This window comes from Hyaena hyaena, unplaced genomic scaffold (assembly GCF_003009895.1).
Source record: "Hyaena hyaena isolate Hyena2069 unplaced genomic scaffold, ASM300989v1 scaffold_192, whole genome shotgun sequence".
In the NCBI taxonomy this organism is placed as follows: domain Eukaryota; kingdom Metazoa; phylum Chordata; class Mammalia; order Carnivora; family Hyaenidae; genus Hyaena; species Hyaena hyaena.
Window position 1 is genome coordinate 2,256,587 of NW_024080825.1, and position 16,056 is coordinate 2,272,642.

A 16,056-nucleotide genomic window follows, 5' to 3' on the forward strand; every position below is an offset into this window, starting at 1 on the left:
ATTCACATTGCTTTAGCTGAGCTTTCCCACTAGAGATCCAGAATATTCTCGAGGCCTCAGATTGCTGTCCTTCAGAGTTCAATCCCCCAGGCTTCACCCAACGATGACCAGAGTCCCAGACATAAGGAGATTCGAAATTATCCTGGTATCTTAGGACAAGTTCTTTTTTGACTCCTTTAAGTTCAGTACCACTTCTACTCAGAGAGAAAGAGACAGTTCAGCAGGGACATCTGTGGTAGCGTCTGACTTTTGATTTCCTTTCAAGTCATGATTTCACAGTTCATGAGATCAAGCCCTAAGTCAGGCTCCACACTGGCAGCGCAGTGCCTGCTTGGGAATCTCCCTCTCCCTCTCCTTCTTCCTCTCTCTCTCTCTCTCTCTCTCTCTCACTCAAAATAAGTAAATAAACTTTTTTTCAAAAATTCCAAGCTAAGAAACACTAGCTTAAGAACTTTGGCTAAAGTTATTCTTCATTTGGGGACAAGAATGGGATTTCTCTGAGAATCTGTGGAAATTGAGAAAGACAAATGAACCCCTCCAACAGGCACCTTTATTACTGGCAATGACCTCAGAACCGTAGAACTATCGGTGCGGTGCAGCAGTTACCGTAGTTGACCACTACAGCGACCTGGCTCAGGGTCTAGTGAAGGTAAATGCTCAAGAAATGCTTGAGGAGCTGAACCTTGCTATGCTTGGAACGGTGTGGGGGTCGGTGCTGCAGGCTGCCTGTGGGAGGCCTTGGTACCTCCATTCCTCTGCTGAGTTGGCTGGAAACACTGGAGTGGAAGCTCTGTCTTTTTCTTCTCCCTCTTCTTCCTCTTCTCGCTGTGCTCTTCCTTCTCTTCCTCTTCTGCTACGCTCATTCTCCACCCCCCACCCACCAGCACACACATGATAAGAAAATAGATGTCGGGGTAGCTCAGGGGAGAGACAGTCAGAGCTGCCTTCCTGAGTAAGAAGCCGATCCAGCTCTTTCTCCCCTTTCTAAGTCCTAATGTTCACATAGCCTTTCACTGCTCAGACAGACCTCCATCCCCTCCCCTAGTATTCAGCTCCCTTTGTTAAAGCCGAGGAGACAGAACTGCCATAAGCATAGAACAATGAATGGCTGGGACTGAAGAACATGAGAGGGAATTAAAGGGCATTAGGAAAGCTCCATTCCTCTTTCACCGCTGGCCCCTCTCTGTTTTGTTTTTTTGTTTTTATGGCACATTGGGTATTATTTATTTGTAAGTGATTTTATTCTTTCTAATTATTTTTTTTTTTACAAATAGTTTATTCTCAAGTTGGTTTCCATATAACACCCAGTGCTCATCCCCACAAGTGCCCTCCTCCGTGCCCATCTCCCCCTCCCCCCACATCCATCAGTCCTCAGTTTGTTTCTCAGCATTCAAGAGTCTCTCATGGTTTGCCTCTCTCCCTTTCCCCCATCATTTCTCCCACCATTTCCCCCCTTCTTCTCCCCCATGGTCCTCAGTTAAGTTCCTCCTAATCCTCCTATACGTGCAAACATGATAGTTGTCCTTCTCTGCATGACTTATTTCGCTCAGCATAACACCCTCAAGGTCCATCCATGTTGCTACACATGGCCAGATTTCATTGTCTCATTGCCATGTAGTATTCCATGGTATAGATAAACCACATCTTCTTGATCCATTCGTCCATTGATGGACACTTAGGCTCCCTCCATGTTTTAGCTATTGTGGAGAGTGCTGCTATGAACAATGGGGTACATGTGCTCCTATGCATCAGCATTTCTGTATCCCTTGGGTAAATTCCTAGCAGTGCTATTGCTGGGTCATAAGGGAGTTCTATTGTTAGTTTCCTGAGGAACCTCCACACTGTTTTCCAGAGGGGCTGCACCAGTTTGCATTCCCACCAACAGAGTAGGAGGGTGCCCATTTCTCAACATCCTCGCCAGCATCTAGAGTTCTCTGATTTGCTCATTTTAGCCACTCTGACTGGCGTGAGGTGGTATCTCAGTGTGGTTTTGATTTGTATTTCCCTGATGAGTAGGGATGCTGAGCATCGTTTCATGTGTCTGTTGGCCATCTGGATGTCCTCTTTGGAGAAGTGTCTGTTCATATCTTCAGCCCATTTCTTCACTGGGTTGTTTGTTTTTCAGGTGTGGAGTTTGGTGAGTTCCTTATAGATTCTGGATATCAACCCTTTATCTGATATGTCATTTGCACCTATCTTTTCCCATTCTGTTGGTTACCTATTAGTTTTGTGGGTTGTTTCCTTTGCTGTGCAGGGCCCTCTCTGTTTAATAATTAGTACGGCACTGAAAGCCAGCATTGAACAAATCATTGTTATTGCTTCTCAGACCTTCAGTTCAGAAACTCTGACATTATTTTGATCTTTGGATCACCAAACCAGAGAAGCAGGCTTCCACCTACCCGATAGCTTAGAAACCACATTGGAGCATTCAAGAACCATGTACGTAATGAGAAAATCCCACCTTGCTGTTTGTCACACCTATCACATTGGCAGATGTGCTCACCCGGACCCAGTAAACTCAGCAGAATTCAGTCAGCGGTGCCATCCGCTTGGGGATATTTCCGAGGACTGGGGGCAGGATGTGGGCAGAGAGTAGTACCATCTCCCTTCTCAAAGCAGCGAGGCTGGGGGAGAAGGAGAGACTGTTGGTGAAGTAACGCTGAAGACATGAATGATAATACTTGGTGTTATTGGTTCTCAGGTAAAACAGTCTCAGAAACTCCTTATAGAGGTAATTGGCCATCGCTGTTGCTGCCACAATCTGTCGATTCACTCTTTGGTTCAACTGACAAGCACCCAGTGTCTGCACAATTGCTTATCTGCTCTCCACCTTTCCCAGGGTGGCTGTAGGCTCTGTGAGGATGGGGACTCTTGTTCACCAAAGTATTCCCAGCACCTCACACACAGTAGGTGCTTAAACGTTGTTGAATTGAATCGAGAGAAGCCCTGCCTTGAAAAACCTCAGGGTCTGCTAACGCCACCATCTTGGTGGAATAGTGAGGCCCTCTCTGAAAACGATTCCCAGTGCACCTGAGGTCGAGACTACGGTTACCTCTCTGAAAATATGCAAGAGGAGCAAAGTAAGGGGAACCCCACAAGCCTTTGGACATCTCGTCTTCCCCCAGACCAAATTCTTAGCCGTGTCAGGCATGCGGGGCCAGTAACCGTTGGCAAAGCTGAGCGTCACTTTCTAAACCTTTACATTCACCTAACTGATCTTTTCTAAAGCTCCACATTGACTTAACTGTGGAATGGAAAAGATTATCCTGAGAGCATATGCGAGACGATGTGGATACGATCCCTAGTATCCCTGTAGGAATCTTCCTGGTGCCCCATAGGGCAGGGAAACCCCTCTTCAGTATCTGGCAAAGACTGGGCGCCTAGTGCACTCTACAACAGTGCCATTGTGTCTCCTGTCAGAAACGCGAACAGTCGCGGCTTCAACCTCCACGTGCCAGGGAACAGCAGACACTTGGAGAAGGGAGGAGATTAAAAAAAGGAAAGGAACCAAATTTCCAAATATGTACTATAAGAATTTATGGAAATAAGAAAACCTTTTCATTTTCTTTTTTTGGTTAGAAAACTAAATTTACCTTGGGAAGGGAGGGAGTTCTATGAGGAAGAAGCCAAAGCAAATTTTCTTCACAGACTTCCTTTCCCACGCAAACTCCCACGTGGCGCTTACTGTGGCCCTTAAATCTGAAAAACCAAGGCAACCATTTTCTTAGCAACCAGGGAGCCAATCAAAAACCCAACCAGAGCACCCCCTCTGAAATAAAGCCATCACCATGGGCACCATCCAGCTGGTTGGAAAAAGGGAAAGTAGACTAATTTCAGGCAGCCATCTTGTTCTTGGTAAAACATTGGGAAACTTTTATTCATTCCCTGCATGATTTGGTTTTGTCAGCAGAATAGGGTTGGGGTGTGGGACAGATGCGGTTATATCCAACCCCATGGAACCAAGGTTATCATGCCGACGAGTTTTCAAAGCCACGTCTCTTAAAGAACAGCCTCCTAGATCAAGGTCCTTGGATTTTTGTAATCCAGCCTGTTCTAATTCATACTTAACTTGAGGAGGGCTTTGTTACCCAGGGCCTCATGCCTAGAATGTCGTGGCTGCCTGCCGAATGGCTCTCTGCCTTCTTGTCTGATGGTCCTTTTCCATCTTCGTTTTGTGAACGACCTTAGAGGTCATGTTGGTCTGGTGATATTTAGTCCATGTCTATCAGAGTCCTGGGATCCGGGGAAGTGCCTCAGGGAAGGAAGAAGTCCATGATGAGTTTCAACTAGAGGGGTTCCTGGTTTACTGTTTTATACATTGGGGGCCACAGAAGAGCTTGTTTGAAACACACCAGTGCTGTTTCTAAAAGAGAAAGAAGACAAGAAAAAAGGAAAGAATAAAAAGGTGGAGGAAGGAAAGACGAAAACAGAGAGGGGAAGGGTGGGGGGAGAAAGGGCAAGAGAGAAGGGGAAAAGAAGAGAGTGGGGAGGATGAGAGAGAGGAAGGGAAGGGAGCAGGGGAAGGAGTGGGACTCCTGTACCCAACGCAGCCGTGAGTTGTGAACTCACTGACTTGCCCTTCTTTGGAAACATAAGAGACACACTGCACGTGGTAGCCTGGCTACCAGTGCTACTGCTTTGCTTTGCTTTGCTTTTTTTTTAAGATTTTTTAAAAATGTTTTTTATTTATTTCTGAGAGAGAGAGAGACAGCGTGAGCAGGGGAGGGTCAGAGAAAGAGGGAGACAGAATCCGAAACAGGCTCCAGGCTCTGAGCTGTCAGCACAGAGCCTGACGCGGGGCTCGAACCCACAAACCGTGAGATCATGACCTGAGCCAAAGTCGTATGCCCAACCGACTGAGCCACCCAGGCGCCCCATTGCAACTGCTTTTCTGCTGTAAAGATAATAATAACGGCAAATGCTTCGGTAGCATTTTGTTACACTACGGTGTTCCAAGGTGCTTTATATATATCTTAGCTCTTTTAATTCAGCAATTGAAGTAACTTACTCAGGTTCCCACAGTGAGCTGTGTCTGAGCTGGTATTTGCACCCAGATATGTCTGATTTCAGAGTCTATGCTTTTGATTGCTCCTCTGATAATTTAGCGATACAGCGTATAGTATCGCACCTGCCATTTATTGAGGACTTTGCCTTGTGCAGGTGCTACGCTGTCTGCTTTACATTCGTCAGCGCACTTAGTCAGTGGATGAAGAGTCTAGGACTCATGTAGTCCTATAGCCTGTATAGTGGGTGTTGCTTCAGATGAGGCAACAGAAGAGTAGAGGAATCTGTAACTTGCCCAATGTTCCACATTGTGAGTGTTGAAGCCAGTTGGACCAGGGAGTCAGACTCCAAAGGCCAAGCCCCTAACCACTATGCCGTGCTCCCAGAACGATGGATCACACTCTAATTTCTAACTAGATAGTTGTTAACAGAGAAGTGACCTGGTATTTCCCATGCCTCCTCTTTCCCTTCAAAGAGAAAGAAAATGGCTGTGGGGGGACCACACACTTCGGACGGTCAGCTCAAACTACCTTTCTTCTCGTGGTTCATAGCAGCGATGAACTTAATGACTCAGGGAGGGGGAGGAGGAGCTCTTGTAAACCCTCTTTGTTTTCTCACCATGATTGAGGGCCACCTTTGTTCCTTACTGCAGAGCTGGAAGAGTCGCAGAGAAAGTGCCCGCCATGCTGGTATAAATTCGCCAATACTTTCCTCATCTGGGAGTGCCACCCCTACTGGATAAAACTGAAAGAGATTGTGAACTTGATCGTTATGGACCCTTTTGTGGACCTGGCCATCACCATCTGCATTGTCCTGAATACCCTGTTTATGGCAATGGAGCACCATCCTATGACACCACAATTTGAACACGTCTTGGCTGTGGGAAATCTGGTAAGATGGAACATTCTCTCCGGATTTTATTATCAGAACACGTTTTGCCCGTAGGACATCTTTTTCTGATACTGGAAGCTGGAGCTTAGTTGAAAAGAAAGTTGTAGTTAATTGGAAGACAAATGCTTCCACATATGGTCCAGCCCCAGCCACTTCTGCTCACTGTTGTGATCCCGTGGCTGTTCCCTCTTTCTGCAGAACTTCGAAGACGTCATTTAGGAGCTCTTGGCAGAAAACCAAGCATGGTGACAGAATGGGAGGCATGGTGCAGTGGGTTGGTTTTGGCAACCTGAGCCAAGGACTCCGGGATTTTTTTTTTTTCTCATTCCCTTTCTCACATTGCTGCCTGCAGTGCTCCAGCACATCACTTCCCTTTCACCTTCAATCATAAGCACCACAAAACAGGGGAGCTCTTCTAGTGCAGTAAACCTACCTATAAATTTGCCTGCACTGTCGTATCTTAATTATCCATATGGGGCCTATCGCGGGGAAACATTTAATTCCAGGCTGGTTTCCCCCTCCCGCCCAACTTCCGGGCTCTCATCCAGTTTCCACCGTTAGTTGATCTGTGCCAGATTGACTTTAATGTTAGCTTAAGTCATATATTTAATTTATTACATTATTTAGAAGATAAGAATGAGGGTTTTTTTTTTTTTTTTTAAATAGATGACAGTGCATTCTGAAGTCAAATAGTTGTGTTTTGGGGATTGTCTGTTTTATGTCTTTAGTCCAAAAATCAGGAGTTGATTGGATTTTCATAGATCGGGAAGAATTAGTTGGGAAGAATCCTCTAGGTCTTCTGGGCGTCATTATTCCTTAGGAGTTTCACCACAAGCAAGTCAAATCTAATTGTTACCATTAAATTTGGGCATGGTCTCTGCCTGATGTCTGTCTGTCTGTCTGTCTCTCTCTCTCTCTCTCTCTCACACACACACACACACAGAGTTTTTATGTTAAATCCAAATATGCTATTCAAGTGTTATAATATCATTTTGATTATGATTATGAAAACACATGTGGCAGAGGAGACCCTTTCTCTGACTAGTCCTTGCCGCCCATCATGTTCCCCGGTACATGTCCAAGGTCTCTCCATTCTGCATGGCTGAGGTAGGGACCCCCACTTTGAGCTCTGTGCTGGGCATGGAGCCTGCTTAGGATTCTCTTTCTCTCTCTCTCTCTCTCTCTCTTCCCCACTTATACTCCCCCCATCAAAATAAATTATAAAAGTAAATCTAAAAAATAAAACTTAGGGGTGCCTGGGTGGCTCAGTCAGTAAAGTGGCTGACTTCAGCTCAGGTCATGATCTCGCAGCTCGTGGGTTTGAGCCCCGCATCAGGTTCTGTGCTGACAGCTCAGAGCCTGGAGCCTGTTTTGGATTCTGTGTCACCCTCTCTCTCTGCCCCTCCCCTGCTCATGCTCTGTCTCTCTCTGTCTCAAAAATAAGTTTAAAAACTATAAAAAAAACTTTTTTTAACAAACATATAAATAAATAAAACTTAAAAAATAGTGATTCCTTCATACCACAAAAATAATCACAATTTATTTTTTCCAAAACCCCAAAAGGTGACAGTACCGTATGTTGGAATAACCCGCTTGCCGACCTCTGTCCCAGGCATTCCCCCAGGCCTTTGGATACCGTTCATCCCACTGAAAAGCCACAGTAACTGTGTCATGATTGATTTTCTCTTAGGAACTAAAGTTCCCGCAGTGTAAATATTCTGTGGTCAGTTAGCCAGTGATGACTATTGAGTATTTCCTGCGTGTTCGCCAGAACCAGTGGTGAACTCAGTCTCTATTTGGTTTGCGGTAAGCAGGCCACCATTTCTATGTAGAGAAACCTTCCATGGGTTGACGCCGAGGGTAAAATGTCTGTCAGGGATTGATGCCCTGACTTAGAGTGATGCTCCCTCGGTAGATACATAGCGTGCACCGTGAACTTTGATTTTTGCTTCTCACTGGATCTCTTCAGGGAATATTTTCTTTCAGTTCTAGAATACCGCATCTTCAGTTTAGAAAAATGCGGAACCATGGAAAAGTACAGGGACATAAAACTTTACAGCCCACGCATCCATTCTGATCCCCATCATGCCATTCTGTTTTGTTATTGCTATACATTCATCGAGTCTCTTTCCAAACAGCATCTGTCATCTAAGTATTTTTCCCTATTTTCAGTTCTGTCCTCAGACTGTATCTTCAAAGGTTTCCTTAAACTCCTTCATTTAAACTCCTACCATTTTAACAGTAAAATTGGTAACCAGGTAGTTGCAAGTACTGATTTATTATGAGTTTAAAACCTATTACATATAAAGTCTCCCTCTAAAATCGTAACATTTAGTAAGAGTGTGGTGTTACATGGTCAGCTTGTTAGAATGAGGGTACAGGTCTTATCGAAACCGCTGTCCATGGGATTTTACTTTTTACCGCATGTGATATTATTAACTCCTGTGCGGAGACGAAGGCACTGGGAAACACAGGGTGCTCTGAACGGTAGGAAAGTGGGAGTCGGGTAACACAGGGAGCGAGTCATTGTCATACCCAGTAAGCTCTCAATCTAAACAGTGATTATGTCATTGATTATAACATTTAAAAAGTCAAAAGGAAGCACCAAAGTGTCCAACAGTAAGAAAGTTCTTTAAGGATATTATCACCCAATAGAATTCTATGCAAGTGATATAAAGGGGAAGTAGGAAGATTACGTAGCAACATGAACTGAGTGGTGATAAGTGAAAAACAAGACCCAAGGTATTATGTACTCCATGATTTTACAACTCTGTCAAAATATACACGCATTGGGGGAAAAAACGGAAAGGGAATACACAAAACTGATAGTTGTATGCAAGGTGGAGACTAATGTTTTCCTATATTTTGCACACTTGCAACAGTGTTCTGTTGCTTCTACAATTTAAAATAAAATAAGAAACCCTGCAGCATTTGTCTAAAGTTAATAAGACACGTAATATCAAATCAGGAATGCTATATTTTTAATATAATCATGACTCAATGAATTTCTTTCTTTTCTTTTTTCTTTTTTTTTTTTTTTTTAGCCAGATGCCCCAAGCATAAACATTCAAAATGACTGCTGACTTTTAGGAGGAGTCCCTAGGGGCACGTGGGTGGCTCAGTCAGTTACGCGTCTGACTTTGGCTCAGGTCATGATCTCACAGTTCATGAGTTCGAGCCCAGAGTTGGGCTCTGTGCTGACAGCTCAGAGCCTGGAGCCTGTTTCAGATTCTGTGTCTCCCTCTCTCTGCCCCTCCTCTGCTCACACTCTGTTTCTCTCTGTCTCAAAAAAAAAAAAAAAAAAAAATAGAAGGATTCCTATTGCTTAACATCAGTTTTTTTTTAAATATTTATTTATTTTTGAGAAAGAGACATAGTGTGAGCGGGGGAGGGCAGAAAGAGAGGGAGACACAGAATCCGAAGCAGGCTCCAGGCTCTGAGCTGTTCAGCACAGAGCCCGATGCAAGGCTCGAACCCACAAACTGCGAGATCATGACCTGAGCCAAAGTCAGACCCTTAACTGACTGAGCCACCCAGGTGCCCCTCTTTAAAATCGTTTTTTAGGGGCGCCTGGGTGGCTCAGTCGGTTAGACATCCTACTTCAGCTCAGGTCATGATCTCACAGTTCGTGGGTTTGAGCCCCACATCAGGCTCTGTGCTGACAGCTAGCTCAGGACCTGGAGCCTGTTTCAGATTCTATGTCTCCCTCTCTCTCTCTGACCCTCCCCGGCTCACACTGTCTCTCTCTTTCTCCCTCTCGCTCGCTCTCTCTCTCTCTCGGAAATAAATAAAACATTTAAAAAAATAAAATAAAATAAAAATTAAATCATTTTTTAAATGCATTCTTGGGTGGTTCTGGCAATGATGATGTAAACACTTGGACTGAGCACTTGATTCACGAGGGAGACAAGACTATCCTGCATCACGTGGTATAGTCACAGGACATTGAAGGACTGATGTCCTCAGAGGCATAATTTAGGCAAGGCTGGGTCTTGAGGCTTCTTGGACATGTCTTCAAAGATAATGGTAAAGGCATTCTCTATTATTTCTTTTTCTTACCCCCCGCCTTCCCCTCTTTAGGTTTTCACTGGAATTTTCACAGCAGAAATGTTCCTGAAGCTCATAGCCATGGATCCCTACTATTATTTCCAAGAAGGTTGGAACATTTTTGACGGATTTATCGTGTCCCTCAGTTTAATGGAACTGAGTCTGGCAGATGTGGAGGGGCTCTCGGTGCTGCGATCTTTCCGATTGGTATTCCATGTTTCTCCAACTTTTTACATTTCCTGTCTGATACCTACTAAAAAAGTTTGGCATACATTAGTTTGATGATTGGAAGAATCCTTAGCTATATTCTGCTCACAATTCCAGTTGGCGATTTATTGGCTTAGATACTAAAATCTTGTCGAGTTTTCTGCTAAACACCTAATATAGAAGTTAGTTTTTAATATCAATACACAAGCAGACGTCCATTTTAGGGATTTCCTCGGAAAATAAGGGTTAATCTGAAAGATGAAAAAGAAGGACTCCCAAGGGCTATTCTGAGATCTAAGTTGGATTTGCCAGTGAATCTGTTTTTTTGTGTGAGCATCTCCCCAAAATGGCACAGTTTTCTCCTTGTTCAAAGATGTCTCTCGTTTCTTCTCGCATGGTGACCCCTTCCAGAAAATGAGAATGAAATAATAACTTTTAAAATTATGTTGAAATTAATGGTTGAACACTCAATTTGTTTCCTTAACACTAGCTGAAAAGGACTCTGTAATATGTTTGAAGAAGGTGATGTTAAAATTACTAAAATGACTGACAGAATAGTGAAAGATGTCCTCAAAAGAGCTTCCCATAAACATAGGCATAAGTGATGCCCTGATTAACTCCCTTAAGAAGCTGAGTTACTTTGAGGATATCCCCCTCAAACAAAGCATCAGAATGGGGGGGGGGGGCTTAGGTTTTTTTCTCTCCCCATTGGAAATAATACCTAAGCACTTGTAACTGAAAGGATTTTAGGTTTTCTCATCAGGATATTCAGCATATTTAAGAAGGAGAATTGGAATAAAATGGAACTGTTTGTACAACAGAAGTCTCACTGAGTCCAGGTCACAAATAACATCTGCCCGGTTTCTGAAACCTCTGCTTACTAGTCTTTGGTTCGGATCCAGCCCACAGTAGATTTTTGGAAAATAGTTCTTACTATCTGGAAGATGAGATGAAGGAATAAGAGCTAGAAGCCACCTTAGCACTAATATTCCTAGTGATTAAAAAGCCAGTCAGAAAGGGGAAAAATATGAATGACCCAGATATTCACACAGAGAAGCACCTGGTAGCTCTTGAGCCCTCAGATAAGGCTCAAGCTTTCAAAGGAAAAGTGTCCCAATTGCCACCATTGCCTTCTACCACAATTCCTGTTATCTCATGTGTTAGTCATTAACTCATGACGTCTGAGAATGATCTCATTATCATTTCATTCAAGGTCCCTTTCTTCATTTATACTTCTCAGACTATTAGCTACGACCTTGTAAATCATTCATTACAAAATATTGAAATTTCATGGTTGCAGATAACAGAAGTTCTGTCCTCTGAATTAATATCATTATAGTCCCTTTTCATACGATGTTTGATATGTGTGCAACTGCCCCTACCTGGGTGTGGTGCTTTTTCTCCAAATTATTCCAAGTATATCACAAAGTTTCATATCAGCCACTGGTCAAAAAGAGAGATTTCAGAATTTTTAAATGCATGTTTTTGAAAAAGAGATGACTTATTTTCACTGTCCTTCCTATTCTGACCTTTTGCTTCACTACAAATCACATTTTCCTTGAGAAGTCAAGGCAAAATCAGTAGGAAAGGATATGTTCATGTATGGGTTTTTAAAAAGTGGACTGACCCAGGGACCAATACAGGGGGCTAGATCTAGGCAGTATTCTTGACTCTTAGTTCTAAATCTTTCCCTTACTGTGAAATTAATCCATTTTCCCCATCTATGCCTCATGTTCTCCCACTGTGGTCGAAAACAGAAAGTCCTAGGAACCTCCCAAGGGTGTTCAATAAATTTAAGCTGATCTTACAGATTTTATGTTTTTATTTTAGCGATGTGGTAAGAAAATAGATTGAGTATGATTTGATCTTTGTTTGGTTTTTGTAGCTCCGAGTCTTCAAATTGGCCAAATCCTGGCCCACCCTGAACATGCTGATTAAGATTATTGGAAATTCAGTGGGTGCCCTGGGCAACTTGACCCTGGTGCTGGCCATCATCGTCTTCATCTTTGCCGTGGTGGGGATGCAGCTCTTCGGAAAGAGCTACAAAGAGTGTGTCTGCAAGATCAACCAGGACTGCGAACTCCCTCGCTGGCACATGAATGACTTTTTCCATTCCTTCCTCATTGTCTTTCGAGTGTTGTGCGGGGAGTGGATCGAGACCATGTGGGACTGCATGGAAGTGGCGGGCCAGGCCATGTGCCTCATTGTCTTCATGATGGTCATGGTTATTGGCAACTTGGTGGTTAGTACTAACTTAGAATTTTTTTCATTCTTTGCCCTGAAGAGCTTACCCTTGACCCAGAAGCCCCATGGGCTTGGTCCTACTACATTCCATGTCTGTGCTAGATTTTATTCTTTCTTGGCCCAAGCACCCTAAGGTACAAATGAAGGAAAGGAGACTGCTCTTTACAGAGGCCTGCTGAGTCATGAGCCCCACAACTTGTCAACCTTTTTTCATAGTTATGAAAACAAAACTCAGCGAAGTTAAGGGATTTTTCTGAAGTCACACAACTGGTAAATGTCAGGGCTTATATTAGATCCTAGACTACAGAGTCTTTGCTCTTTCTACTACAAAAGTCTTCTTCACTTAAATTAGAATTTCTCAACCTTGACACCGTTGACACTTTGGGTTAGATCATTCTTTGTTGGGGGACTGTCCTATGCATTGTCAATGTTTAGCAGCATCCCTGACCTCTGCCTTTTACTAACCTATAGCGCCCCCACACCCTAAGGAGTGACCACCAAAAATGTCTCCAGACATTGCCAGCTGTCCCCTTGGAGGCAAAATTGCCCTCCGCTGTGAACCACCGATCTAAACCCACTGAGGGTTTTATCTAACCCGTATAAATGGCAAACCACGTTTTTGCTTTACTCTGATCTGTCTGCCCACTGTCTTCTGCCTCTGTGTATAGAATATTCGCCAACAGAGATTTTGACACCATCTTTCTCCAAGTACGATCTGAGGACTAGCCGCAGTGAGATCACTTTAGAGTATGTGAGAACTGCAGATGCTTAGGCCCCACCCCAGAACTACTGAATCAGAATCTGCATTTCTAATAGGTGATTTCCCCCAGGTGATTCACCTGCTCACTGCAGTTTAAGAAGTACTGATCTTTCAGAGCAGGCGCAGTCCCACTGGGAGGCATAGAGCAAGAGGGGCTGGAAGAAGGCAGACCCAGATGATCCCCCGTCAGCTCACCCGGAACAGCTCTCCCCCTTCTACCCGGAACAGCTCTCCCCCTTCTACCCAGAACAGCTCTCCCCCTTCTACCCGGAACAGCTCTCCCCCTTCTACCCGGAACAGCTCTCCCCCTTCTTGTGCCACAGAGAAGCGTGCCCGTAGAGGCTTCCACTCAGCAGCCTCTGAACCGGACGCGCCACCCTGTTCTCTCCGATGACCTGTGACAGCGGACACTGCGACGTGTCTGTAATCCCTCCGTTTCCTCACTCCCCACCACCTTTCCCTCAGTCCTGCTCCCTGCTGCCTCCTGGTACATCGTGGAATGCACGGTATCAGCCCTGACCTTGCCGCCCTTTCTCGCTTCTCCGGTTCTCAGTTGTCTCCACACCATCTCCCCGTGACTCTCTACAGATCCCTGAGCACATGACCAAATCCAGTATTATTTCTGCTTCTGATGACACCTTTCCAGGTTCCCCTTTGCTCAGTCCTTCTGCCCACCTAGTCTCTAGGAATCTGTAAGTCTCTTATGCCTCTCTTCTCTCCCTTTCCAGTGATTACCCGATGCCTTTCATACATCTCTCTTCATGGTATTTCTAAGATCTGACCCATCTTCCCATTCCTGTAACCCATTCAGTATTTCTCAAAGTGTGATCTGAAGATCACAGCCACCCAAGTTTCACTCATTAGAAAGTCCCGGGCCCTACACCAGATCTCCTGAATCAGAATCTTTCAGGTGACGCCAAGGAAATATGTATTTTTCCACGCGTCCCACCTCAGGAGATTTTCATGCATGCTAAGGTTTGAGATTACAGTAGCCGAATCCAGACCCTTATTAACTCATAGAAGTGACAGCTCTAATTCCTGGCCCAACCCCCACCCCATTCCTGTATGTAGCTGGTAGCAATGGTGTTCTCAGAATTCTATCATTTGTTATTCCTTTACTCAAAGACCAGTAATGGATCCAATTAAATGAAATTCAGATCCCTCAGCCTGGCCTTCAAAGCACCTCCACATCACCCCCATTTTACCAACCATATTCCTTTGTAATTCTACAAATGGCCCGAATAATTTGCATACATAGAATTCATTTGTTGTTTCCATCCCTCCCACTCCACACGTATTATTATCTCCACCTAAAATATATGCCTTACTCTTCTTCAGAAGTGTGACAAAGTAAGGGCCAAGTCTAAATCAAGAAGTGAACAGCTCTCCCAATATTTAAAGTAAGTCTTAATAAAAATAAATTAACTAATCTTAATATCCAGTGTGGTAAAATAGGATATTTGAACAGAAGTAAAAGCTTGCATCTGAGGGCTGGACACTTAGATATCCAACAGAATACAAAAGTCACCGTCACTGTCTTGTTAAAATATTTCATTTTGGTAAATGTTAGGAAAACAAAGGAAATTAATTCTTTTTTTTAAATAGTTTATTGTCAACTTGGTTTCCATATAACACCCAGTGCTCATCCCAACAAGTGTCCTCCTCCATGCCCATCACCCCCCTTCCCCTCTCCCCCACTCCCATCAGCCTCAGTTTGTTCTCAGCATTCAAGAGTCTCTCATGGTTTGCCCCCCTCCCTCTCCTCAATTATTTTTCCCCTTCTCCTCCCCCATGGTCCTCCGTTAAGTTCCTCCTAATCCACCTATACATGTAAACATATGGTATCTGCCCTTCTCTGCCTCTCATTTCACTCAGCATAACACCCTCAAGTTCCATCCATGTTGCTGCAAATGGCCAGATTTCATTCTTATTGCCATGTAGTATTCCATTGTGTAGATAAACCACATCTTCTTGACCCATTCATCAGCTGATGGACATTTAGGCTGTTACTATGATTCGGCTATTGTTGAGAGTGCTGCTATGAACATTGGGGTACATGTGCCCCTGTGCATCAGCACTCTTGTATCCCTTGGGTAAATTCCTAGCAGTGCTATTGCTGAGCCATAGGGGAGTTCTACTGTTAATTTTTTGAGGAACCTCCACACTGTTTTCCAGAGGGGCTGCACCCGTTTACATTCCCACCAACAGTGTAAGAGGGTGCCCGTTTCTCCACATCCTCGCCAGCATCTGTAGTCTCCTGATTTGTTCATTTTAGCCACTCTGACCTTTGTGAGGTGGTATCTCAGTGTATTTCCCTGTGATTTGTATTTCCCTGATGAGTAGGGATGCTGAGCATCGTTTCATGTGTCTGTTGGCCATCTGGATGTCCTCTTTGGAGAAATGTCTGTTCATGTTTTCTGCCCATTTCAAAGGAAATTAATTCTTAAGATGACATGGGTATATTTCAGTTCTATGTTCTTGATCTGTTGTAGGAAAGCGTGGCTCTCCAAACCTAGCAGTTTTTCTAATGTGGGTTCTCCCAGACACCCGCCACGTGTGAATACATGTGACCTCTTTGATCCTCCCAATAAGCCATGTCCATTTTTTTCCTTCTGTTTTGGGAGAATTTTCTTCCAAAATGGATACAGCTTTTGCTCTTTCTGATTATAAGAAAAGTCATGTATTTGGGGGCACATGTCTATGAATGTAAAACTATAAAAGAACCAAGAGAAGAGGTACTAACCTTGCATTAAAACCAAAACCAAACAAACTGCCCACTTGGTGGAAAAGAGTATGGAGGATCCTCAGAAAATTAAAAATAGGGGGGAGGGGGGAATGGGCATGAAGGAGGGCACTTTGGGGATGAGCACTGAGTGTTATGTAGAAACTAATTTGACAATAAA

General features: G+C 44.0%; 1 protein-coding gene across 2 annotated transcripts in view; it reads left to right on the forward strand.

Annotated features, from left to right (window-relative positions):
- Positions 1 to 16,056, forward strand: part of SCN8A (sodium voltage-gated channel alpha subunit 8) — a 122,982-nt gene that overhangs the window by 77,483 nt on the left and 29,443 nt on the right. For both annotated transcript variants that reach the window (XM_039241351.1, XM_039241350.1), the window contains exons 13-15: positions 5,657 to 5,895; positions 9,976 to 10,149; positions 12,035 to 12,391. In XM_039241351.1, the coding sequence (XP_039097282.1) occupies positions 5,657 to 5,895; positions 9,976 to 10,149; positions 12,035 to 12,391 (770 nt within the window). The remainder of the gene's footprint in view (positions 1 to 5,656; positions 5,896 to 9,975; positions 10,150 to 12,034; positions 12,392 to 16,056) is intronic.